Source organism: Xiphophorus maculatus, chromosome 24, assembly GCF_002775205.1.
Source record: "Xiphophorus maculatus strain JP 163 A chromosome 24, X_maculatus-5.0-male, whole genome shotgun sequence".
Lineage (NCBI taxonomy): Eukaryota > Metazoa > Chordata > Actinopteri > Cyprinodontiformes > Poeciliidae > Xiphophorus > Xiphophorus maculatus.
This window is the reverse complement of record NC_036466.1, coordinates 12,219,089-12,245,833: the sequence shown is the minus strand read 5'-3', so window position 1 is coordinate 12,245,833 and position 26,745 is coordinate 12,219,089. Positions and strand designations below refer to the sequence as shown.

Sequence of the window (26,745 nt, the reverse complement as noted above, 5' to 3'; positions counted from 1 at the left end):
GGGGTTTGCTTGTTCAACTGGTTAGGAGAGGATTTGTTCTTTAACGTAAGTTCTCGTCTGGGTCCGCTTTTCCCCCAGGTGTCGGGTCATCTATGTCGGGAGTGACCCGAAGTCCGAGGTGAGCTCTTTACGAAGCCGGGACGTATTATTACAGCTGGGGACCTGTGGAGACCTCTGGCATGGGGACGGGATCTGATTGATTCGGACCAGATGGGCGTCCGGACACGTTTGCAGCAGGGCGACTGAAAATAGCTGCACGCCGTCTCGCTGCATTCCTCGGGAACATTGTGCACGCTCTTAAACTACTTTGATTTAAAGGAATCAAAATGCAACTTGATGCCATGAAACATGCTCACAGTATGCTAACTGCAGCTCTAGCACATTAGATTATACATCAGTTCAAAACCACAAAGGAACTCCATTGCTATTGGTAAAATGTAACAATTAAGGCCAGATAATTCTAGCTTCATTTTTGCAAAAGAACTTTTGAAGACCAGTCCATTTGGTTGACCAAACTATAATGCTTATTTTGTTTAAATTTGTTTAATCAGTGAGCCCAGCTAGCTAAAATGTTCATGCTTGCAATACAGCAAATGAAGCAATTTATAGCTGTTTTCACTCTTCTTTTTGCAAAAGGATTGATTAAGATTTGCAAAATAGTTCACAAAGTTATCAAACCAAACTTAATTTTTTTACTAAATGTAAAGGTTTTGATAAATTCACCAATTTTAGGCTAAATTTGGGTCATTAGCTAAAACATTAGCCAAATTGAAGTGCTAAAACGAGATACTTCCCCTGATTTTTACCCACACAAAGCGTCCAATTAGCCCAGTAAGTCAAATGTCCAAATTTAAGACTAAATCCACAAATTATGGGTCAACATTTACCCGTCATCCTAGTTAGCCATAACCTTAGCAAAACATTAGCCAAGTGCAAATGCTAAGACAAGATACTTCTTCTGATTCTTACAAACGCAATTTGTCTTAGCCCAGTAAGTGATACGTTTTTAAAAAGTAAATAAAGTCTTGTATTTTGTCCAAATTTAAAACTAAATTCACAAATTTTAGACCAACATTGACCCATTATTCCAGTTAGCCAAAACATTAGCCAAATTCAAATGCTAAAACAAGAGATTTCTCCTGATTTTTACCAACACAACTGAACCAATTAACCCAATAAGACCCAATAAGTTTTTACAAACTAAATGAAGTCCTAAATTTTGTCCAAATTTACGAGTAAAATCATAAATTTTAACTCAACAATGTCCCAAAAACTGAATTAGCCTGAATGTTTGCTTCCAAAGACCCAAATCCACTAACTTAGAAAACATATTTCCAATCATTTTTAATCAGCTCAATAGTTATTAATGTTAAATTATCAGTGCTATGTGAAGCTGAAAGGTAAAGATTATACTGAAAGAGGGGCATGAATGCCAAAACAATCAAAGCCCATGTGGTTGGGGTCTCTACTGAGCATGTGCATCAAAATAACAAATTACTTAACACTGCAGGAGCTGATATGACCAGAGCGGTACCTTAAATTAGCCGGGGATTTAAGCTAATTGGTGAAAGTCATCTGCTCCAACCTTCAACATGCTAAATCCCCTGACCCCAGTCTAGACTGAATTCTTGACAGTCCTGCGCTGATGTCCCGGGACGACGGCAAAAGGGAGACAAATTCAGAGCGGCAGGCCAATCCGACACCAGGCCTGTCTCCGGGGTTTTAATGCCGGATGGCAGCGCAGGCCTCTGTTTGGGGAAATCAATTACGGTTTAAAAAGGTGATTCCTGGCTGCAGTTATTCCAGGGAGAGAGGGGAAAAGAAGCAAGGGGTGGTCCCATGGGGTTTACATAAAAAACACCCACACTCATATAATCCCACACCTCAATGGCACCATTGTCCTGAGAAACCGCATAAGAGCAAATTACCTGATTTAAAAGTTTACACGGTTGTTTTATAGCTGATTCACTCTTAGAACCTGTTGAAAGAATAATTCACAAACTCATCTCTCCATCTGTCTGGAGCTGATTTGGGTTTTACTAAATGGTCCCTACGTTTTTTTAAAGACACAGTGGCTCCAGGAGACGAGACAAACTCATTCTGAAACCAGAGATAATTCAAATCTCCTATTCACTTCTCCTCTAATTCCTGATGAACTTTGTTTCACTTTGCTTTTAGCTGTTCTCACCCTCTGGTTCGGTCCGCTTGTTCATTAAAACTCACATCTGATACCGCGCTATCATCCGCCACCAAAACCCTGAAACCTGTGAGAAAGGCTGGGAAGGGCTTTATCCTCGTTCTGCAACGTTTAGCGGTGAGCTTGTAGGATTTCACTCAGTTACAGCATGTATCAAAGGAAAGGAGTCTTAACACACACAAAGGTGCCTCTACACCTTAGCGTCGACTTTAATCTCTGCCCCAAGGCACCAGACAAACTATTCTTTCCCCAGCAAGGCACCTTGCATAAGATGTCGAAATCAGCTTACGACATGATCTTTTAAGAAAGCCCGCTCTTGTGTGCAGGTTTATAACTGAGTGGCATTGTGATCTGCTAAAAGATGAGCATCCACATCACCTCCGTATCGCAGCCTTCAGCGCTCAGATACACATAAACAAAACCAGGCAGCGAGGCCTGATGCATAACTCTTGTTTATGTCATTCAATTTAGCCCTGCTCACTTGGCAATTCATTTTCATGATCAATTACAAAACCTTTAGGCATCTGTAATGCATTTGCTTTGACAGGGTGAATTCACAGACGCCTGCTGAACAAACACACACACTGTAAACTAACCCGAGTGCCTGGAAGAGCAGGTTGGATAATTCTCCTGCTTTTCATGGCATATTTGTGGGGATTTTTCCCCTGGGAGCCAGCAGTTACCTCCACCTTTCAGGCTAATAGCAAGCGTTGTTTGTTTTTTTTCCTTTTATTGTTGTTTTCTCGCACATCTGCAGATGATTAACAGGATGCAAAAATGTAATGTGAGCAGAGAAGAGCGTTTTATTTTTTACACTAAGATCATTAATGAATCAAAGTACACACAAAACCATTTTTAAAAATCATTTGATCATAAATTACAGCTAAAATTACCTTTTGACAAAGCTTATTGGCTAAATTAGACTATTTTAATCTATTATTTGATCTAAAAAAACTCTTCTCAGATTTAACAGAACAGTAATTATCATAATCATTTACATATAATCATTTAGTCAGTTTTAAAATATTGATTTTCTACTTTCTACATTTAGAACAACAACATATTCTAGTACATTTAAGTTAAATAATAAAACTATTTAATAAAAAAGAGGGTTTTTAATATTAGTGAGATTTACTTAAAATATTTGACTCAAGTCAGTCTAGCTAATCCAGCTAAAACTAGCTAAACTAACATAACTAGCATGCTAAGCTAACTTGAGTCAAAGCTAAGCTAAAAATGATCAAGTACGTTAAAAATATATTTTAATTCCTACATAATTAAAAGTAAAACCAAAAAATCGAGGTCAAAAACTTGAGTTGGAGTATTTGGCTAAAACACACCAATCCAAAAAATTAGCTAAGCTAACTAGCTTCCAAATATTCAAAGTATTTTGTTTGTGCAAACTCTACCACATAAATGAGAAAACAATGTATAAAATTTAATAGAATTGAGTCAAACCCATTTTAGATCAAAAGCTTGGTTATGTTACAGTTTAATATATAATATGAGCTTTTAAGAATATAACAAAAATGCTGTTTGATTTATTCTTTTGAGGATTATACTCAAGCTAATCGAGATAAATATCTACCAAAAGTGAAATATCTGAGCTAAAACTGCTTAAAAGTGCTTAAATGCATCAGAATGAGTAAAAGAAACAATATTTTTATTATTAATTTACATCCTGATTGATGAAATCAACTATTTATTGCTTTGCTTTTGTAAAAGAAGGATTAGTAAGAACATAAACCTGTCAAAAATATTTTGTTCCATCTAAACTGACATGTAAAGGTATGGCAGGGGAAGGAAAATAAATGACAGGAGTCGTTTTCCTGTTAAATTACCATGTAGTGACAAAATAAAACAAGTTTATAGAATGAAAATGGGAAAAGGTTGCAGTATCTCCGCAGCAGATGCGGTGAAATAAACAAAGCATCTGAAAAAATCTGAAGTTTGTCCTCTGCTGCCTCCCTCTCCTCCCCTCACACCTCCTTCAAACAGGTTCGATTTTATGAATCACTGCTTGCCCCTCGAGGGAACACATTGTGCATTCCTACAGCCGTGGCCTCTGCTCATATACAGGGATAATTCATTTCAATATTTATCTCTATGAATATTTTGTTCTTGCTTCTTCTTTTCTTTTCTTGTGGGGTGAAAAATAAGGTGGAAATCACAAAACGGGTTTGGGGGGGAACGCACGGCGCCGGGCTGCAGCGTGGAGGTGGGAGGCTTGGAGGAGATCATCAGAAAGGGAAATTGTGCACAGCAGGAAGAAAAATCATTGTGTTACCCCAGGTGAAAAATATTGTTGCTTTGCTTAAAAGTGCATGCAAGGCGAGCTACATTATTAGAATGTTTAAATATTAATTCTTCTGCTGGGTAGTAAAGATGATGGAGTCGCCGAGTCAACTACTTTGTTTTTCCTCCCCCTGCTTGTAGGCCACAGCTGCATTATTTCTCTCTCATCTGAGCCTCGCTTTGTTCCCCGTTCCTGCAGAAAAACACTCCCCTTCTTGCACTCAGGGTCGCTCTCCAGATAATTTCTGATGTTTAAACAAAACATGTGATATAACTGGAAGGACGTGGAGGGTAAGATGTGGCAGCTTTGATCTGGGAATCAATACTCCTCGGTTTTGTCCTGACTGAAGGTGAGGTTGCATTTCAAGCCCTCTATGGAGTCGGCACTTAGAGGTACAACACGACGCAAAAACGAGGTTTTTCTATGAAGGTAGCAGAGTGGACAGGAGGAAGTTTCACTCCTAAAATGCTATGAATAAATTTGAGAATCTAATTATCACCTGATGCTCATTTCCCTGCTTCATGCAGAAGTCGTTTAGCGAAACGCGGCTGAATAAAAACGCTCAGAGCCGACTGGAGGAACGAGGCAGAGCGGCTGTTTGCCCAACAAAGCCAGGTGCGATTCACAAGGATTTTCAAGGTAAAGTGTGGATGAAAAGAGAAAGATTTCAAAGCCGCCGGCTTAAAGGTGAGCATTAAGCTGCTCAAATCTGAAACGCTTTAGAAAAGTGAAGAGGATAAAGACTCAAAACGCTGAAGGAGGAGAAACAAGACGGTGAGATTCAGGTAGTTTAGCAAATCAGTGCGACTATTTTGACCTTAGAAAGGAATTCACATTGACGTTATTGTACAATAAATAAAGATTTCACTTGAATTAGATTAGTTTGATACAAAATATTTAGATTTTTGAACCATTTAAATGTTTGAAGTTCCTTTTTTAAAATTAATTAGATAATAGATAAAGCTTTACGGTATAAAACACTAAATGTGGGGCCGATTTTGCAAAAAATAAATGTAAAACATAGAGAAATGTTCAAGATGAAACATTTCTCAAGATAAAATATAATAAGATAACATTTGACCAAGATCAAAAGAATTGTCAGTATTTTCTCTAAAAGAACATTAATTTGTTTAAGCCTGAAAGGTTGCATAATTTTTAACAGAATTGAAATTAAAACAGGGGTGTCCAAAGTGTGGTTCGGGGCCCATTCGTGGCCCTTGAAAAGATTCTGATCGGCCCCGGTCCACAAGTCAAGAATAGTAGAAAATTTGACCAACAAAACAGAAAACAACAAACGCCTGTTTTTCATCGATAAAGATTTCATTAAGGCTTTTGCAGTTTTGATTTGATAAAGTTTGTGCGCTAGCCAGTTTTGGCGACACAACAAATCCAAACGGAAAATCTTAATGTAACCTAAACGTCTTGATTTACTTCTTTTCATCCAGTGAGCTCACCTCCTGCAGCCTGAGGGCAGCCGACTGAGCAGACAGCAGAGACCTGCAGAGTGCTGCCTGTCACTCCCACTGCCTCCGCTCCGCTCCACCTGAGAGCGATTGCGGTGCATGTTCCAGTCACTCATGCGTAAGAAGCAATACACAAGTCCGGTGTACAGCCACTTTAAAAGCTCATCAGGCGCGTACTCTTGCTTGTAGGAAATACCTTATTCATGACGGAGCTGGCTGTAGCCTAGGTAATTACTCGAATCAAGGTGGCCTCGGAAATGTTTAAATCTACAAGGACTGGGAGGAGGCATGAATAATGCAAAATAATTTGCATCTAAATTTTTTAAGTGTGCTTTATTTGAAAAAGCTAAAACATGGGCTTGGATTAAACTTTGATGAGTGAAAGCTGAGGAAAACCGCCCATCTGAGGAGGCGAGGCAGACTGGAGGTAATGCTGATAAATAATAATTAAGAAAGAGGTATTGCAGTGGTGGGGAATCAGAAACAGGTTGCAACACTTACACCGCCTCTCAACATCTCGATCGGCGGGTTTCTCCCCCTCACACACACTTTTACAGCTCCAACTCCCTGAATATTTATGAGAATGTGTTGTTCACAAAGCAACGTTTGTAGCTTTCATCAGGTTTGAATGTACGCCACCCTGCTGATGATGAGTTGTGCATGTAAGGAGGCAACGCAGGTGATGTTTACACACTACAGCGTGCAGGAAGAGGCGGAGGTTAAGTGCTTACCTGCTTTGGAGTGAAGAGGCGCCGGCAGCCGGAGGAGAGGAACCGGGAAAAAGAAGAAAAGAACCCAGTTAGAACATGAAGAGCTTGATTTAAGACTTTTAGATTGGAAAAGTGTTTGAACAGCTGACCAACAAATTATCCACACAAGTTTGAAGGATACACTTTCAACAAATACTCTTAATTTAACATGAAATATCATGACATCATCAGCATATTGAATAACAGCCCATTTGGATAGTTTGAATAAAAACACAACTCATGAAAACAAGAAGAGACTTCTGCCTATTGTTTGGTAAAAAAGTACTAAAACCTTTGAATTGGAGTGAAAAATAATAATAATAATTAAAATAAACTCATTTTTATTCCTGTGATTTTCTCCTGGTAAAACCAGATTAGTAGAAGAAGTTTAGACAATTAACATAAAATATAATAATATTATCTACATATTTAGTAATTAATTACAGGAATATACAAGTTATGGAAAGAAGAAGGGAAACAGTAAACTATTACTTTAGTAATCAAGTAACTTATGGATTATTCTGATGATTAAATGAGAAATTGAGTTAAAAACTGATAAAGTAAAAATATTGGTAAATACAGCTTTAATATTAACGGCAAATTTTTAAGTTAACCTGGACAAAAACTGTACAAAAATATGAAAATATATTAAATTTAATAATAAAGTAGGCTAACTTAGACACTTCTAAAAAATGTCTTTACTTCACTTTTGAGTTTATGTTTTCATCTACTAATGAACTAATTTAATAGTTGAACTCTGACCTTTCCCAGTCATTTAGTTTTTCATACCTTCGTCACACACAAACACGTCTGCTATAACAGAAAAGAGAAATGTAACGTCTATTATGAATTTAGATTTATAAAACCTATGAATTATCCAGTGAAATGCTGCTAATTCTAACTAATAAAACCCAGAATCGTTTCTGTAATAACGCAGAAACGTCACCGCAGGTATAAAATGTATTTTTCCTGTAAAGCTAACCTTACGCTAAGCAGCTAGATTTAAAGAATGATTATTGATCCCCCGAAAAACAATAAAACCACAACCATTATCAATAATCAATTAAATCAACCAGGACAGAACTTGAACACTGACGATATGCTGCTAGCTGTTAGCATTCGTCGAACTCAAAACCGGAAGTGGGAGCGCTGCGCGACATAAACAATCTTCCGGCTGGAACACGGTGCGCTAAATAATAAAACATTAATTTAATTTAATTTAATTTAATTTACCTGGAGGAATTTTAATAATCTAATCATTTGAGAAATTGCTACAGCTTTAGATATTTCTGTTAAAGCTTTGGAACTGGAAATCAGAACAAAACGATTATCAATATCGATCGTTATGATTATTACACATCATCAACAGATTATTAACACTCATTTTCTAATCCTTTCTATTAGAACATCTAACATATAGAACATCTATCTAAACACCACATTTAATATATAATATGAGGATATCAGGTTATATATTAACTATGTGAGTCATATAAAATCTTGTTTTTCAAAATCGTTCAGCTCCAAAAAGGTTACAAATCAAAACATCTGGTTTGATATAGAACATTTTGCATTATTGACCACCAGGAGATCCTCAAGGCTGGGTGCTTGGACCCTGACACTGATCATAAAGACGTTTCTGTAAAAATAAACTCAATGTAAGAAATATTTTCACCCAGTTTAGGATCTGGATGGTTCCCAGTATGTACACACTGAACTCAATCTGTACTTTGTCGAAATTCAAAGCCAAATTATTACATTTTTTTGCCAATTTAACACCTGCTAAGAATGAGCAAAGACTGAGATGTAGATCTCTTAAACCAGATTTGTCTCTTCAGATGGTAAAAAAAAAAACAAAAACAAAGCGAACACACACACCAAAACACACACACCTCTCTCTTTGTTAAACAAACCATATATCTCTGCTTTTCTCTGCGGCTTGGCCTGGGCTGGGAGGGCAGGGGAGGTGATAGAGGAGAGGGGGATGAAGGAGGAGGAGGAGGAGGAGGAGGAGGAGGAGGAGGAGGAGGAGGAGGAGGAGGAGGAGGAGGAGGAGGAGGAGGAGGTGTATGTTGGGTATTTTTAAACGGAGGCTGGAAACAAAGGGCCCTCCTGAGGCCGGCCCCCTGCCCGCAGGATCACCTAGTCCCAGGCTACCCCGCTCCATTTTTCCCACGCTAACCTCCGGCCTCATTTGCATCCCCTGCTGCCCCTCGCAGCCATTATGTTCAGGTGAGCTGCTCTCTATGGAGGCTTAAGCGTGGTCGTCCCTGTTTATGTCTACGTGAATGTGTGTGTTTACGTGATTTTTATTCGCCAGTCCTGGTGTGTGCGTGTGCATGTCCACCCCCTGATCCTGCTCTTAATTACGACTGACTGGCACCAGACACAATCGCCCCCTTGATTCGCCACCCTCCCCTCCGAGCGGCCCGCGCTGACCCGAATCATCTCCCAGCAGCAGCTGGAGGAGGACGGCCTCGTCTGCGCGCGATGACGACCGCTACAGAGTTGCGCTGTCTTCCTCCTCCTGGAACACAGCTCAGACTATTATACCGCCGTTTCTATAGGCTACAACAGCTCTCTGTGCGCTACTGTATGAGTCCCGGCGCGGCGAGAGGCAGCAGCGTGTCCTATTCATTCATTAACACAGCTGTCGCACACGTTAACCAGACTCAACAGTCAACAGCGTGAGCACTACAGGCTACAACACAGCCATAAAGTGCACTAATGGCTTCTACAGCAGGAAGCAGGCACTATTCTACGGCACATTTATCACACGATACAAAGCAAAACATCCATGATACCAAACTACGCCGTAAAACCTTAATGTTCTGTCTCTCACCTTCACCAAGACGCGATTTAATCTGCTGCTTTTCCCCTGTTTTATTCAGGGTTTCTGCTTAAAATGTAACCTGAAATTCAAAGACAAAAACTAACTAGAAGATAACCTTTCAGCGAGATACAGCAGCTTGTTTTAAGTCAATAATTCATTAATATTGATGAAAAAGTTCTATTTCTATTGGCAGATTATTTCACCTATAACATGGGAAAAATGTCTTCTATCAGCCAGTTGAACTAGAACTTTTTAAAATCAATATTAAGGATTATTGACTTAAAACAAGCTCCAGTATCTCGCTGGAAAGTTACTTGTAAGTTAGTTTTGTCTTAAATCAAAAGTAGGCCAAAAATACTTGGTAAGGTTTTGGTTTTTTGCAGTGCAGGTTTTCTCCGAAGTCTGATACTGGAAAATTGAACGTTTTAGGACCAGAAATTCAGAATAAAATATATGTGGAGATGAGAAATTTAGCTTCAAAGTGGACATTTTCCAGAAAATGTTTTAATTATTGTCATTTTATTTGGAAAACTGGTCCAGTTTTGTCTTTCTGGTTTGCTGTTTATACTTTTAGACCAAATCCAAGTCTTCAAATTTTACTTGGGAAAAACTTGACGGTCATCTGAAACATTGTTGATTATTAGTGGAGCTAATGTTTTCTTTAGCCACTTAGCGCTTTTGCTAACTTTGAAAACGTTTAGCGCACTTAGCTTCTCCTAAAATTATTTTTCTGGATCAATTCTAAATCTCTAATTTACTTTGCTGTTTAAAGTTTTACATCCTTGTTTAAGTTTTGCTTTTATTTTGAAGTGTGTGAAGACAGCAGTTCTGTTTCCTGTCCACACATTCTACCTTTTCTTCCCCAGTAGGTTTATTTACCTACAATAATCTAAGCGAATTATGGAACATGTGAATTATAATATCAAAACTAAATTGGTGCGTGTTGGTTAGCGTGTTAGCATTAGCTCTTGCTAATGGTTTACAACTGGTCTGCAGTTGTAAACCTGATTGTAAAACTGAAACCTGTTGATTCTTTATGTGCAAAAGTTTCAGACCAGCTACAATTTCATAGAAACTTTAATCCAAGGAGCCCTGATGTGTTAACCTTTTAACGATAAAAGGTTTTCCAGACTTCATAAAGCATTTCAGATGAAAATGACGAGGAAAATAGGAGATTCACTGCAAATACTAAATAAAAAAATTGCAAATATCTTAGTACACTTGAAATAAGACAAAAATAACTTACAAGTAAGATATAGGAGCTTGTTTTAAGCCAATAATTATTGGATATTGATAAAAAATATATATACTGCCATGTGGTAGAGAACATGGTTGTAAGTGAAAAAGCTGTTGGTGGAACTTGTACTTTTCCTAAAATCAATATTAAAGAAATACTGACTTAAATCAAACTCTTATATCTTACTGAAAAGTTAGTTTTGTCTTATTTCAAGATATCCACACTAGAAATTAGACCAATAATACATGCTAAGATTTTGTTTTCCTCAGATTTTTTGCCAATTATCACCTGAAATGTATCAGAAATCAATCAAGATCAGGTGATGTTTCCTGCTCCACTGTGTTCGCTCCATGTAGACCAGACTATTTGATGATAAAAGCTCATTTATGACCTTGTGCTTGGCTGTTTGACACAAACACTTACAGTCAGGGTCGGAGCATTTATGTAAAAATGTTCACATTGTTCTCCCAAACAAACCTGAACTCCGTCACCCCGGCTGTGTCAGAGCCTTGTTCTTCCCACTGAGCGCCGCACGCAGAAGAAAAAATAAAATAAAGTAGCCCAGTGATGTCGGGCCTGAGCGCTTCTTCACAGCAACGGCAAACAGACAGAACCAATGTTTGTCCTGCTGCAGCCGGGAGCCGCGCTCATAACTGCACCTTATTATTTCGCATCATCATGAGCTGCAAAAGTCCACGGAGGAGAGAGAGGAGGGGGGAAAGGTAGCTACGAGGCAGGAGGAAGCAAACACACACATGCCTAATATAATTGTCAGCGTTCATCCCTCCCCCGGCTCAAAGTGAAGTCCCGGCGTTCACGGAGAAGGGTAATTATCGTGTATCCCGAATGGGAGGATGCAACCAACTCTGGCTCTGATTAAAGGGGACAGGAGAGGAGTGTTGCCTCCCTTCTGCAAGCCAGCATTTAGGGGAGGCGCACCTTTCACTGGCCAAACAATGTCTGTCAGCCGCTATCAATAGCTGCTGTGGGAGGAAAACCGCGCCAAGGTGCTTGGACTGGGTATAAATTGGGTGAGAAGTGGCTTAACTCTGAAAATGTTTCCGTGTGCGGATGGCTCTATCAGGTCCAGATTGGGTCGTACCTGCTGCTCTGATCCCTCACATGAGGAAAAAACGGAGAAGATCCTGTCAGAGTGGTTCTGGTCAGAGCGTTTTTAGTTGGCCTCCGTGTCACGCTACGCTCCCTTCACCTCGTTTCAGATCCCCAGAGGTTTCCATCTGCACACACACTTCCCTCCACAGCATTCACACATTTCCCTTAAAAATAATAAAACCGCGAGCACCTCTAGGATTCACCTCTCCAGATAAAATAAACCCAAAACTTAAAGCGCCTTTGAAGTTCAAAGGGAGGAAGTTTGCAGCCACTTGAGAGCTAATAGTCCATTGCAAATGTGAGTGAAATCAGATAATGAGTAAAAACATTTCAGGTTTCTGAAATGAGCTGAAAAAGCTGCAGATTTGTGGAGTTTGATCGTCTAGAGGAAGAAAAAAAACTTATCAGCAGCTCCTTGGTTTTATTTCATTTATGAATTACAAGGGAAGATGCCATTATATATTATTAATTCTCTGCTGTTGCCTTGGCTCTGGCTGCTGCAGCGGTGAGCTGCGGATGTCGGCGGCGGTGTAATTACGTTCTAGCCGGGCAGCCATCCGTTTCCTTTCAAAAATTTACAGGATTCTTAATCACGTTGCTCATTTGGGCGCGCGGTGGCGGGGACGGCGAAACACAAACAGGGGCACGTCTGTTTGCACGGGAACACCTGCTTAGCATTGATAGCAGATGTCAGTCAGTGAACTGAACAAGGAGGAAAAATAGAGAAAGTGCAGCGAGAGGGAGGAGGGGGTGGAATTAAAAATGCAAGCATCACCAACTTCTTATTATTTACTTACTCTGAAATGAACTAGTGGAATGGGAGAAGGAAAATCCTGGCGAGCGGCTCGAAGCTGGGCCTCATAATTGTGCCTCCCTCCTTTTTTCTTCTTCTTCTCCCTTAAATCCAGCTAACTACTGAGCATCAAGCTGCCGTTTTTATTTTTTTTAACCTTTTCCCTCTCAACGTACCGAGCTTTTTCATATTTCTATCCGTTTGCATCAGTCTTTGCTGCATTATTCATTTGCATTATGGTGCGGGGTGGTAATTAAATCTTGCCTGGGATGCTGTTGTATTTAAATGGAAAGTGAATATTTTAGCAGGGGGGGGAAACGCAGAATGCCTAATCTGCCCCCCCACAAACACACCCACTCTCTGTTTTCTGATTGTTTATTGAGCCGCCGCTTTCTAAACGGCTTTTTCTTAAAGAATAATACTGTTGAGTCAACAACTGCATTGACGAACGTATTTCAGCTGATGCCTTCGCCCGGGCAGGGATATTTGATACCTCAAAGCGCCACACACACACACACACACACACACCGCTTCTTTTTCTGCACACACCCACGTGGAGACGCAAACAGATACAAAATCTCGCCAACAAAATGGCCACCAAGGACCTCTGGCCGACAGAGGAGACCTTGATGACAAACTCAGCTGTGAGATTGTAAGACTGAGACAAGAAGAGAGTAAAACTGATAAAACATGTTCCTAAACACAACCACAGCGAACGAAAACTGAAATTAAATACTGAAACTGTGACTTGTAATGAAAGTTTTCTGATAAAACACAATTATCTGTATATTTTAATCATCAAAATCAACATTTTCTGCCAGTTTGGTAGTAATTATGAAAAAGGTATCGCCGAAAAAGCTCAAATTTATAAATACTATTTTGTGTTTGAATCTCCAACTCACTGTGAAAAGAGTTTTAACCTTCATCTGCTCATAATAATAGTTAAAATCAACATTATTTTGTAGGTTTCAGTTAAAAACACAGGAATTATGCAGCAGCTATCATCTAAAAAGTTCAATTTTTAAACAAGCAGGTAAAAAATCCACTATTTCTTTTCTAAAGCTCACATTAAATATCGATACAATAACTCATAATGAATGTTTTCGACAATCAAAATCCACACTTTCTTTGAGTTTTAGTTAAATAATAAAAGTAAAAATGTGATTATTTTGTTGGTAAATCTCAAATAAAATATTAATACACTAACTCATTATGAAATATTACATTTTAATATTATTAATAGTTATTAATAATAATAATTAGTTCAGTTTTACCATCTATACCTGTAAATGAAAATGTTTTTGTCGTCTTTTCTCCTCTGTTTCTTCCAGAACTCAAAATGTTTGTTTTTTCAAATCAACCCCAAAAACTAAACTCATTGACTCCAATTATCTTTAGAAATTGTAACTGAAAGATAATTTCTTACATATGTGACCAACAGAAATGGTTACAGAACTATTTTTGTTGTGTGAGTCGCTGGTTTTTATGGTTTTATCAGCTTTAAGTTTCCATTTCTGGTTGAAGGAAGCTAACCAGTTAGCTAGCTCCAAATCATATCTGACTTCTGCTTTGAATATTTTAAAGTTTGGCTTGTTTACCTTTTAAACTTTTAAACTTATTATTTCATGCACTAGTCAGTCCCTGGAATCAATAGACGCAAAATCAACACATTTCCACATAATTTTTCACAAATTCTTTGCAGATAAAATGTTGAAACGTTGTGTTTAAGCGACTGCAGCCTCAGTTTTACCTGATGACAAGTTGATTGATATGGTGGGTAATAAAACGGAGCTGCTTAAGTTCCAGTGTTTCATTCCTTTTCCACAACTTTCCCTTCGATTTTAGAAGGAAAAAATGCTGCAAATACGTCTAAGGTAGCAAAAAACTCACAAAATATTCATCAGATCCTGATCGACACCAGCAGATTTAACTTGGTGTATCTAAATGCAGTTGAGAGTCGGGTCAGTAAATCCAATATGGAGTCCAGTTGAAAAGATTTTGGGTGGAAATAAAGTTCTGTTTGACCCAGGGAGGAGTTGTTTGTGCCGCTCGTCGACAAGCGAGACAATAAAACAGAGGAAGCGAAAGGGGCAATAAACCTTTGCTCCATATTTGCAGATAGAGGAAGAGAAATAGCAGCAGAAGAAGAAAAAGAGGAAGGACGGGATGACAGAGCAGGGAGAGCGAGGTGGAGGCAGAGGGATGAGCCGTGCCTTTAATGCCCATCTGGCCCCGGAGATGTAATAAAATTGACATATTGATTCCTTTGAATTTACGAATGCCTGTTTCATAAACTCCCATTTCCAAAGCCGGGGCCTCTTTAGAGCCCTGTCATTTTTCCCCCAAATGGATCAATTATGTGCCCACGTAATCCTGTTACCTGAGGAACCCACGCATACTTCTCCCATTTGCGCCGCTTCACCGGGGCGCACAGACTCGCATTATGAGCACATAAACAAACTCAAGGTTTTTGTTTGTTTGTGTGTGTCAAAGTGTGTGTGTTCTCCACCCCCCTCTCTCCTTTCCTAATATTAGCAATTGTTTTCTCCCCCCTCCCTCGGGGTTGTCGTGTGAGTCTCTCCCGAAAGGCTTTAGGGAAGCTTTTTTCCCTTCTTGTTTCTTGTTTTTGAAGTCGTAGAAATCCCCTCCACCCCTGCCACCTTGACATCACCGTAAACAACCCTCTCTGAAAGGCGGATAAACACAGATTTCATTTCCATCAGGAGGAAAAAGTCAACTCTTTCTTTAAAACACACAAGAAGGAACAAGAAGAGAGGACGGTTTTTTGTTCTTGTGATAAACACACCTTCTGAGCCTCAGGGAGTTTGTGTCAATGCAAATAGTTTCATATTTAAACAAACTTTCATAGCTGGTCACCATTTGAAGTTGATTAAATAATCTACAGAAGATTAGAGCCACTGAAAAAAATCTCTTTAATCTGAGAATTCAAATTCTGCCTATTAAAATCCAAGTAAACAATTAAAAAAATTCTGATTCTTTGAAAAAAAGTCATAATTCTGAGATTAAAGTGAAAATTCTACAGAAAAAGTCAAAATTCTGCAATTATAATCAAAATTCTGAGATTAAGCTTGAATGCATGAGATTAAAGTGAAAATTTGAAGGAAAAAAAGTAAAAATTCTGCAACTAATGTCAAAACTTTGAGAGAATTTTGACATTTTGACATTAGAGAAGCTCTAATTATTGTCTCCTCAGAATCAGAACAGATGCGTCTATAAGTGGGTCAAACAGGAATGTTGGTGAACGATTCCTGGCTGGATGTCTCTGTTTCAGTTCTGCTGGGTCGTAACCAACAAGGAGCCATGAAGAGATGAAAAAGCAAAGAATCAATCCTACATCTTATTCTTTACACTTGGCTGAGCAACAAGCAGCTCGGTTACAACAAGGCTTCCACTGAAAACCTGATAAAATAATAAAATGCAGGTTTTTCCTGACATGAATGTTTGGAGTTTGCAGTTAGGATCTGGGTTCAGAGGAGCAGCATGTGTCACACAGCAGCTGAGGAAACGTCCCTGAGCTTTGAGGTGATTGTTAAAAAGTGAAGAGGAGGTTTGTGCTCACTGGACTTAAACTGGGAGAAAAAGGCCCCAGTTATGATGAAAGGTCGACAGAGTATGTCTCAGCAAATTGGCTTTTCTTTCTGCCTTTTTCATGCCGACTGATGCTTCAGCTCCACTGCAGCAGAACCTAATGACCTCCAGCCCGTTTTCTCTCTCTCTCTCTCTCTCTCTCTCTCTCGCTCCTCACCCGGCCCACCTCCTCTTGGATCCACTTTCTGGGGAAACGTTTGGTCTCCAGACCAACAAAGGCTGAATTCACACCAGTCCACTTTAATCAAACTCCAGTTCGTTTGCCTACAACTGGTTCATTTGGGGAGATGTGAACGACCAACCGGACTCCGGTCCACCGATACGCTAAAGTCTCTGTTTGGTTGAACAGAACAGACCAGAGGCTGTTCAACAAAGCAAGGCATTCTGGGTAAATAGAACCAAAACAAACACGTGAGTCTAACGTTAGCAGGAGAAATAGTTGGGAGTCTTTTACTAAAATCTGATGCTACTACATTTTTGGTTTTGTTTTGTGAAGAAGGAAGTGTCTTCTTCAGATGTTTTTGTGTCGTTTCCTTCAGTGATTCTTGGTGCAGCGCCCCCACAGGCGAGGAGGGGAACAGGTTTTCACCACAGCAGATGAAAATGCAACAACAAATGTTGCAACTTTGGTCGTCAACTGGACAATATGTCCTTCAGACATAAGTCAAGACAAATCCAGCTGCTATTGGAAGACCTGAATAAAGTTGTTGGGGAGGCGTTTCACCCTTTTGAGTGTGAAACACGAACAACGAGACTGCAACCATAACGGCAAACTCTTTCTGTGAAGTTTGAAGCCGCGCTCTCCGTTTTCGCCTCTTGATTAAAACGAGTAAATTCGTGTCATTATTTAGCATCCAAAAGCGATGCTAACTCCTGCAGAATACAAAGCAGCCTCAATGTTTCGCCAACATCTTCACCTGCATGCTGGCACAGCAGAGCTGCGGAGGTGGAGACGGGGGGTTGCAATCTCTCGCGTTGCACCGTCTCCCCCCAACCCCTCCTTTTATAAATTACCTCATCAGTGAGTGAAATTAACACCGATTCTTGCAGGCAATTTCTCAATTTCCAATGCTAATTAGCTTTCTCTCTTTACTTTTAAATTCTGTAGCACCTGTTTAGGGGGAAGACATCTTAGGCAGTGCAGGCGCATTTAATCACAATTTTAATTAACCGTCCCCGTAGATGTGAAAGAGAAGCAATTATAATGCAGATGAATGATGATTTTTCCACATTAAATTGTTTTGTTTCTTCGTTATGTTGATTGCATAAATACTGGCGCCGTTCACTTTTTATCTACTGTAATTTTTTGTAATTGTTTTGCACGAAAAAAAGAGAGAGAAAGCAGCAGAAAGGTTTTTTAACAGAGTTTGCTTTCTGACAAATTGTTTCATTTAGTTAACCAGTTAATCGCCAAAGACGCAGGCGCAGTTTTTCACACAAAAGCCTGCAGGCGTCGATTGTTTGACCTTAACAAACTATTAAACCAAATGAAAGTCATCTAGTGTCTTTACTCAGCCTCCATTTTAACTACAGAGCGTATAGTTGTGAGTGAAAGCACAGATGGGTGCTACCGGGATGGACTCATAATCTTTATGCGCTCGTGAAAATATCATTGCGTTCAATGAAGGCGCTTCCGACTGCGTTTATTGCTCCTCGTTCTCTGAAACTTTGCTTTTACTTAAACGTGAGTCGCAGCGTTCGTCGTCAGCAGAGGCAGGATTTCCTTCGACTCTGCTGCAAAAAGTTGAGGTTCTAAAAGTGCTACTGAGAAAAAGCTTGCTGCAAGACACAAAAACAGCTCCCAGAATCCCCTTGTGTTCACGTCCCTCCGCCCTTCACCACCCCCAGCAGCACTCAGCCCCTAATCCCACTGAGCGCTGCTTTCAGTTTGCCCAGAGACCATGCAGGACGACTCCAACGGCCCACACTCACACACACTCACACACACTCCCTGTTTGCTCCGTTTCGTCACATGGACACTCACTTCTGCAGCTCAGTCATGTTCTTCTACCTCAACCTGAGGTGCATCTAAGAGGAAAAAGCTCCTCTTTTGGACATTAGCTGGAGGTAAACAGAGCATTAAATCCTGCGGCGGGGGCCAAAACGGGCGAGGGACAATGAATTTGGCCCCGGCGTCTCCGAGCCTTTGTTCTCGGCTTAACGAAAACGCCGCCGTCACCGTTTTTACCTCAAACCAGGAGAGACCATAAAGGTGGGGAGGGAAGACTGAGACACAAAAGAGATGTAAAAGTGACAAGAAATGGATGGAAGCATCATAAAAACACTGGTGTTGTTTCTAAAACGCAGAGTGGCGTGAGGAAGGGGCTTCATGACGTAAAACAGCAGAACTGGAGCAGCCACTGAAAGTTTCATCACTAAAAGAGCAGATTAGCAGCGCTAATCTGGACCGAATCATCATCAACCATTCAAAGAAATCTCAATAATCCAACAACAAAACCTGCAGAATATTAATCAATTAATCTCCACAATCCAGAGCATCAAAATAACTAGTTCATAATAATATTTTCTTTAAAAAAGGTCAAGTTTCTTGTCCTTGAGGGAAGCTTGGTGGGAGGTGATCAAATCTAAACTATCTCCTCTAACATGTTTCAATTACCTGGTGAAAAAATAACATGTTGAGTTAATTAAAGGGGATTTATCACCACTTAACCCAAACAGGTTGACCTCAGATGATCCTGGAGCTGCTTATGCTGAGATTTGTTTCCTGGATGGATGGAACAATCTAAAGCACCAGGACTGAGAAACAACTTATTTTTTCAAGATTATGACAAGTATGAACAGAAAACCTCAGCTGTCAGGTGACCTCATCCTGATCTGGAGGAGATAAAATCCAAACAAACACTTTAAGGTGAATATCAAGAACATTACCACAAATATTTAGTCTAATTTCTGGTGCAAATATCTTTGTGGCCTTGAAATAAAAAAACTAACTTACAAGTAGCTTTAATTGAAAGATATAGGAGCTTGGTTTGAGTCAATAAATCCTTCATTTTGATGATATGAGTGAAATAATGTTGTTTTAATCAACATTAAGGAATTATTGACTTAAAACAAGCTAGTTTTGTAAGTTAGTTTTGTCTTATTTCAGGTGTTGCAGGAGGAAAATACTTGTGAAGATTTGTTGTTTTTGCATCTGTGGTTCACTTCCCCTCCCTCCTCTCTCCTCTTCCTGCTAATTTCCACTTGAAGCTCGACTGAAGCTCTGATTTGATGCAAACCACCAGGAGGGCGGCGCGCCGGTCGGCGGCGTCAGGTTGATTTTGCGAAAGGTAAAGGAGAAGACGGTGAGATAAAGGTAACAATAAACGGGGCAAAGAGGAGGGAAAGCTCGCCGCCTGACTGTCAGCGCCTGCTAATTGCAGATGTGCCATTCTGCCATCATAATAAAATCAGAGGCAGGGCGGACATTAAGCACGACTGGCTCATTTGTGAGACTGCTGAAAAGGTAGCACAAATGAATATTTCATTACCTTAATTACTAAGGAATACTCCTTTCCACCAGTCGCCGAATGAGTGTTGCTGTAACTAATTATGAAGCGTAATAACATTAGGGATACCGTGATTGCCAGTTTATAAGCTCGGCGCTGAGGTATAAACTGTGTTGGTAACATTCAGGAAGGAAGGAAGTGGCTGGTTTGTTGCTCCAGCGGTGATGCAAGCCGCTGCTACCTGAACGCTTTGACCAATCCGCTACGCCGCTTCATCACGCCGCAGCCTTCTCATGTCGTCGTTCACCTCTGCGTCTCCACGCCCGGCTGTAATGTATGACCGCCGATAAGGCCGTGAGAAAAAAACGGCAGAGTACAAGGTCTGCTTTGATGGCCATGCTAATTCCAATACCCCTAAGTAGTAAGAATAACAAAGTGGAGGGGAATTTATCTCAGGAATGCTGGAGCAAGACAGCCGAGCGATAAGGAAGTAGCTTCCCCTGGGTGGGGGAGAAGTAATTAGGCTGGGCTGACTTGTTAGATGACTGGCCTGGCTGGCAGGACGGCAGCAGAAAGGCTTCAGCCGCTGCAGTTTTAGCAAAAAGGAGAGGAAAGTGATACAAAGTCGTAAAGCCATGACCTAACTGGAGACAAAGCTGCGTGTCAGGGCTGAGTCACAAGCTTCAACTCATGTCTTCTGTTTCCTGAAACCGTTTCTAGGTCAGGAAATACCCGGCGAAGAACAAGCGCGGCCTCGATGGCGGCGGCGGCGGCGTTGGTTTTCCGCCGGCCACACAAACACAAACCCAAACTCTGTCAGACTCCAACCTTGTGCGTGTCGGAAAGGCAGAGGACAGCGCTGTCGGTGTGATTATCCCCCGCTACCTGAAGAGGTGTTTGTTTGACATTCCCGTCTGACAAGCGGCGGGACATGAAGCGTTCAGGAGAGGAGGGGGGGTCCCCTCTGCAGTCAGAACCCATTAACAGGGGCTCGACTTGGGCTACACATGTCCACCGACTGCAGCAGGATGACATTTAAAGGGGAAGATGTCTCAGCTCTCCTTGACTCACTCTTGCCAAAAGGTTAAACAGAACGTCAGAATAACAAGCAGGCCGCTGACCGCTCCCCTCGCTCGGCTGCAGCCTCCGCTTACCAAGGTGCTTGATCAGCGGCGAGATGAAAGCGGGAAGCGAGCGAAATCCGTGCAACCGCAAAACGACCTAATTTTGGGGCCTAATCTCGCCTGGCGATCGGCTGCAATTAAATCGAGATAAGAATTTGGGAGCACCGGGGAGAGCCAGACGAAGCCTCGTTAAAGACGGGAAAAGGAGCAAAAAGGAGTCACTTAGGTGGTACAGGAAGCAGGAAACCTCCTGAATAATGAAGTGCAGTTGGAAAGTGAGCGCTGATCAAATAGCATGTTCTATTATGTGGAATTAAAGGTGGGAACGGTGGGCGAGTCGGCCCAGATTTCCACATGTCACCCAGCCTTAATCTGCCGATCTGCTATTGATTCCTCCACGCGGCCCTGACCTTGCCAGGAGAGCTCTTCTGACAATCCGGCGTACATCAAGGAGTGTGTGAATTTCCCTAAATGCGTGTGCATGTGTGTGTAAGAGAGAGAGAGAGAGAGAGAGAACATCAGAGCGAGGAAAAACTGGAGGCTGCTTTCAACACTTGTTTGCACAAAGGTGTCATCTCTGAAAGCAGCTGCCGCGCAGAAACGGAGAAAAATGGGAAAATTATTTTAATGGCCAACACGACACACACACGCTTTTACACACAAAAAGCGTTCACACAAGCACGGACCAGCTGTGATGTGTTTGTTCTTTTCATTTAATCTACATTTAGGCTTTTGTTGCTCCATAATCCGGCTTGTTAAAAAGCTGGACCTGACAGGTTGGGATCGATGCTTCGGAGATAAATCGGAGCCGTTCTCCAAATGAAACACAAATACAACCGCTTGGTTTTGGCGGAACAGCTGCTATCCGAGCGAGCGCACATGTAGCATTGTTGGGAACAAGAAGGTGTTTGTAAAGTTGTTTTTCACCGTCATCAACATTTAATTATGAAATCTGAACGCTAGTTTACACCTGCTCAGCAACCTGTCGCCTGTCGCGCCCAGACTCGAGGAAAGTCGAGGAAAATGTCGGAGAAGAAAAAAAACAGGCGAGACGCGGCGGAATAAGTGCAAACAGCAGGACGAGGCCAAATAAAGACTTTACATTTTCACTCCAGAACGACTCAAATGAGGCATTTTTTTAGAAATATATATATATATTTTTTAGAAGATGCATCCTCCTCCTACGCAATGCATAAAACATGCTGGCTTAGGGGTAAGGAGTGGAAAAAAAGTCTGAATGCATGCAGTTATTTGCCAGACCAGTGAAGTTTCAATTTCTGTGTTTGCTTGTTTTTCTGGGGAAAAACAAGAGAAGCGAGAAGGCATGAAGAGATGTGGGCCTTCTCTCCGACTCATCCTGCAGAGTCTGGAGTCTCACACAAGTTCAGGAGGAAAACGCCGCCGCTGCGCTCGCTCCCCCCTCTCTGCCTCCACACAACCACAGCAGGGGTTAACATCACGGCTGCCTGGTAAGGCTTTATCCCGAACCGCTCCGAACAAAAGGCCCCTTTTGCAAACAGACTCCTACTTTTTTTTTTTCATCCCACAGTGTCCAAAGGTGTTTGCTGAAGTAAATCTGCCTAAATCCTGCCAGGAGGGGAGGGAAGGTGTTCCTATAATCCCTAAAAAGAAAGTTGTGGGTGAGAAACGGTGTCACATGACGGCTGGGAACGTCTCAATGTTCGTCCAGACAAGACACCTGCTCTCCTTATCTGCTCAAACCAGGATTTCTTTTGATTTCTTTTTTTTCCTGAGCGTCCGTGAATAGTGTGGGCATGCCATCTCGTAACACTATCTGCGTGTCAGGAGGGGCCGGGGGTCCCTGCTGGAGTACGGAGGCTATAAAAGGCTTGTAACCAGGGGACGAGCAACAAACAACCACAAACACCCTGGTTATTCCTCTCCAGCACCCACCCACCACTTTCTGCCTCCATTTTTCTCTTCCTCTTCTTCTTCTTCCCTCCTCCCCCTCCTCTTTTCATCTCGGGCCCTTTTCTGATGCTGAATGCAAATGTGTAGCCCTGCTGCTGGCGGCGAGAGGGGCTGAATTGTGATTAAGGAGAAGAAGAAGAAGGAAGAAGAAGAAGAAGAGGAGGCTCCTTTTTTTCTCTCTTCTTCTTTGTTCTCCCCCCGGGGGGATGTTTACCAGGAGAGACACGGCGGATCAGATATGAAAGGCATTCAGGTCAGCATTGATGTGAGCGAAAGTGAAATTGTACCTAAGGCATTCCAAAGAGAGCCGCGGTGTCAGGGGGTCCGGGGCCGCCGGTGCCTCCTGCGAGTGTGTGTTCAGAGGCCGGCAGGCACACAAATATCTGCACACAGGCAGGAGGACGGGCAGCCGTCACAACGCAGCGATGGTAACCAGAAAAATGTGTCAAGAAAGGAGAGAAACCAGGTCCGAATGGCCAACAATCGGCCCCACAGTCTGCTCCGCTTTTAAAAGCACAAAGTGATTCTGAAACTCTCACATTTTTATCCATCACAGGATAAAATCTCCCTAAATGTGACTTCAGTACAACAACTTTCATGTCTTCCTCAGAGTAAATAATCCCAGATTTCCTTCCACAGGAATCCAGCAGCTTCCTGCTGGGGTGCAGCCCCGTGTGGGAATGGCAGCCCGGACAACCCCCCGCCACTATTGACGGTATAAACATGTAAATGAAACACATTACCGCTGACAATCAATTGTCCGCGAGCGCCCTGCGAAACGCAGCCCTCCTCCTCCTTCCCCTCCTATTTTCTCCTCTTTTTCTCCCTGCGTGATGGAGGCAGGAGTTTAAAGGAAAGGTGTAAACTTTTAAAAAGCGACGGGTTTTTAAATATTCCTGCAGATTCCTGCTGCTTCAGGTTATGTAATCGGTGAGCGTTCCCAACGCTCCGGAGTCACGGGAGAAACACACCAACGCACATATTCTGTCATTTTCCTCCTTACATGTTGCTGTTTGATGCTCGTGCTGCTTGAGCGAGAAAAAAACAATCCCAGGTGTGTGTGTACGTGTGTGTGTGTGTGTGTGTGTTCCCGTTGGCCGCTCACAGCTGGATGTGACAGGCAACACCTGGCGGGGGCCAAACTCTCAAACAACTTCACGCTGCTCGGATCAAGTTTCGCACCAGGAAAAGGCGAAGAGCCTCTTCTGTTCTTCTTTTTCTTTTCGAGCAACAAAACAAGCAAAGTTTGGAGAAATCAAATAATCTGGGATGATTTATTTGACTCAAATGATCTGAGAGGCGTTTGGTGAAATGAGGCGATTTGGTTTGTGGATTTCAGATTAGAAATGAAGCAGTGAGGGTCTCAGCCGTCCCTCCATCCAGGCAGGAAGAGGGGAAGAGAGGGAGGACGAGGAGAGAGGGGCCAAGCCTCAGTGAGCCGCTGCATTCCCAAAAGGGGGGAAGAAGGAGGAGGACAAAACTGCTTTTTTTTTTTTTTTTTTTTAAAGAAATCGTTGGATTAAAAACTCCTGACACTCTGAGCCGCATCTCTACAGCTTCTTCAGTTTGGACATTTTAAAATTTGCATTTCAATAATAATTATAATAAGTAAAAAAGAAAGAAAGCAGGTTTAAATTCAGCACATAAATATATGAATAAATCCAATAAATCAGCTGTGGAGCAAAATGTTTCTGATATTGATTGTTGGAAATCAATAGATGAAATCTGATCTGGATAAATAACCAGTGCGGGCAGGAATTCAATTCAATGAAATAATAATAGTACTAATAATAACAATAATAATAATAAATGGTGGGACGCTGAGGAGGATCGGGACTGGGAATGTCAGCGTTTATTCCTGCACATTTCAAACGGAAAAACGCTTCAAAATGTGGATAATAAAAACAATAATATTAATTAAAATAAAGTGACGCTTTGTGGATTATTTCAGCTCTGACACGATTTCGAAAAAAAGTCATAAAATGTCACTTTTCTAATTCTTGTTGATTTTTTCAGCTGCAGACAGAAGCGGGACAGCAGCCCGGATAACGGAGCCCTTCATGGGAACCTCCAGCAGCCCGCAGCGGACTCCCGCTCCACCCGGAGCCGCCGCGGACGCCTCCAACCCCGGACACAACATCCACAGCTCCGGCTCCCCTCCACCCCACACCCCACGGACAACACACGCTCTCCCCGGGATCTCCTTACCGTTTTTCCGCCTCGGATTGGCTTGTTTTCGCCTCTTACACCTGGGGCCATCCGCCATGATCTCCTGCTTCATTGATAGGTGTGTGTGTGTGTGTGTGTGTGTGCGTGGGCGTGTAGGGGTGTGTGTGTGTGTGTGTGTGTGTGTGTGGAAAGTGGTGGAGGAGGTAGGGGGGATCAGATGGCAGCTCGCATGGACTCGATCCCTTGATTTTTCTGCGTGATATCTGCAGGGAAACAACAGACACGGAGCGTCAGAAGGGACATTTTTGGGGAAAATTGAAAAACGGAAATCTTCACTTTCATCCAACTTTACTTTTTTATCACCAGGAAATTTAATCAAATAATTTTTAAAAACTACAATCCTCTTCATTCTTGGATTTTTTTTAATTTATTTTATTTTTAAAAAGTAACACAAACCTGGTAAAATACAAAATAAAGTGACTCCAAACTCCTGCTGATAATTAAAACACCGGGAATAAATGTTCAAACGAGACAAAAACAGTGAAATAAAGACGCGATTTTGACCTAAAAACCCGGATCTGAGCCTCAGCGCCGAACAATTAACGCGAAAGCAGCAGAAATGAAACCAAACTGAGGAGAAACGCGCTTTATTCAGCTCCAAATGTCCCGAACCTCGAACCCGGATCGGAACACATTAAAGCTAAAATAAACTCCTTTTCGTTCTAATCCAAACTTTCTTTTTAACACCAAATCTGAGCCGCTGGCTTCTAGATTTCGCGCTGGGCGTCTTTAGACATTTTCGACGTTTGTTCCAATCAAAGAAATAAAACAGAAATTAAAGCTGAGCGGGATTTCTGTCGGCTCGGTTCGCCCGGATATTCACACATGATGTTGGTTCCGATGAGAACGCGGGGCTGGAAGAACCGGGATCGAGAGCGGCTCCGTGTCCGGAGAGAGAGCTCGCTTCCCCGGACTGTCAGATCCAAGCCGGGACGCCTCCTCTTCATCCTCCTCTTCATCCTCTTCCTTTGTTGGAATAAATAAGGAAAGGTGAACCAGCAGCGCACCTTTCCTTCCTTCCACCTGCGCAGGTAAGCCGAAGTTCAGCTCCAAGTTTTACGCGGACGCGCGCAAAGTTCAAATCCAAAGAAAATCCGGAGAAAAAAAAACTGGCATAAAAAAAAAAAAATCAATTAAATAATAATAAATAAAAAAAACAAGAAAGAAAGTCGCACCTACCTGCTTGTTTTTATTAAATGGAGGCGGTAAAGACGCGGCTCTCAGATGGGAGCAGCCGAGGAGGGATGATGGCGAGCGGATCCTTTTCCACCGGTGATAATAATAAAGCCTTAGAAATAAAAGCCTCAGAAATAGTTGGGAGGAGGGAGGGACCGCTATTCCTGCTAGGGCAGGTTTACAACTGATGTCTTACACCCACTCCAGGAAACAAACCTGGGTAGGGACTGACGTGTTACGCCTCTTCTAATGACATTTTTTTCTCTCTCCTCTCCTTCCACCTCCTTTTCTCTGCCGTGCGGAACACAGAGGAGGAAGAAGGAGAAGCCCCCTGAAACGCACGCCACCTATCTTCACGGGAGGGGATAATTGAGGAGAGTCAAACGTGAGCATCTTCTGGGTTGAAGTTGTTGTTTTTTTTCCCTTCTTGCTCTCCCTCTCCCTCTCTCTCTCTCTCCCTCTCTCTCTCTCTCTCCTCCTCCTCCTCCTCTCCGTTCTTTCTTGTTTTCTCGGCTTCGGCAGAAGAAATGCGGCTCTTTATTTTT

General features: G+C 41.8%; 1 protein-coding gene across 4 annotated transcripts in view; it reads right to left on the bottom strand.

Annotated features, from left to right (window-relative positions):
* Window positions 1-26,499, bottom strand: part of zeb2 (zinc finger E-box binding homeobox 2) — an 81,705-nt gene extending 55,206 nt beyond the window's left edge. For all 4 annotated transcript variants that reach the window (XM_023329954.1, XM_023329956.1, XM_023329955.1 and 1 more), the window contains exons 1-2: window positions 26,204-26,499; window positions 25,004-25,227 (exon numbers count right to left, since the gene is read on the bottom strand). In XM_023329954.1, the coding sequence (XP_023185722.1) occupies window positions 25,004-25,076 (73 nt within the window). In that variant the 5' untranslated portion in view covers window positions 25,077-25,227; window positions 26,204-26,499. The remainder of the gene's footprint in view (window positions 1-25,003; window positions 25,228-26,203) is intronic.
* Between the last annotated feature and the right edge of the window lie 246 nt (window positions 26,500-26,745).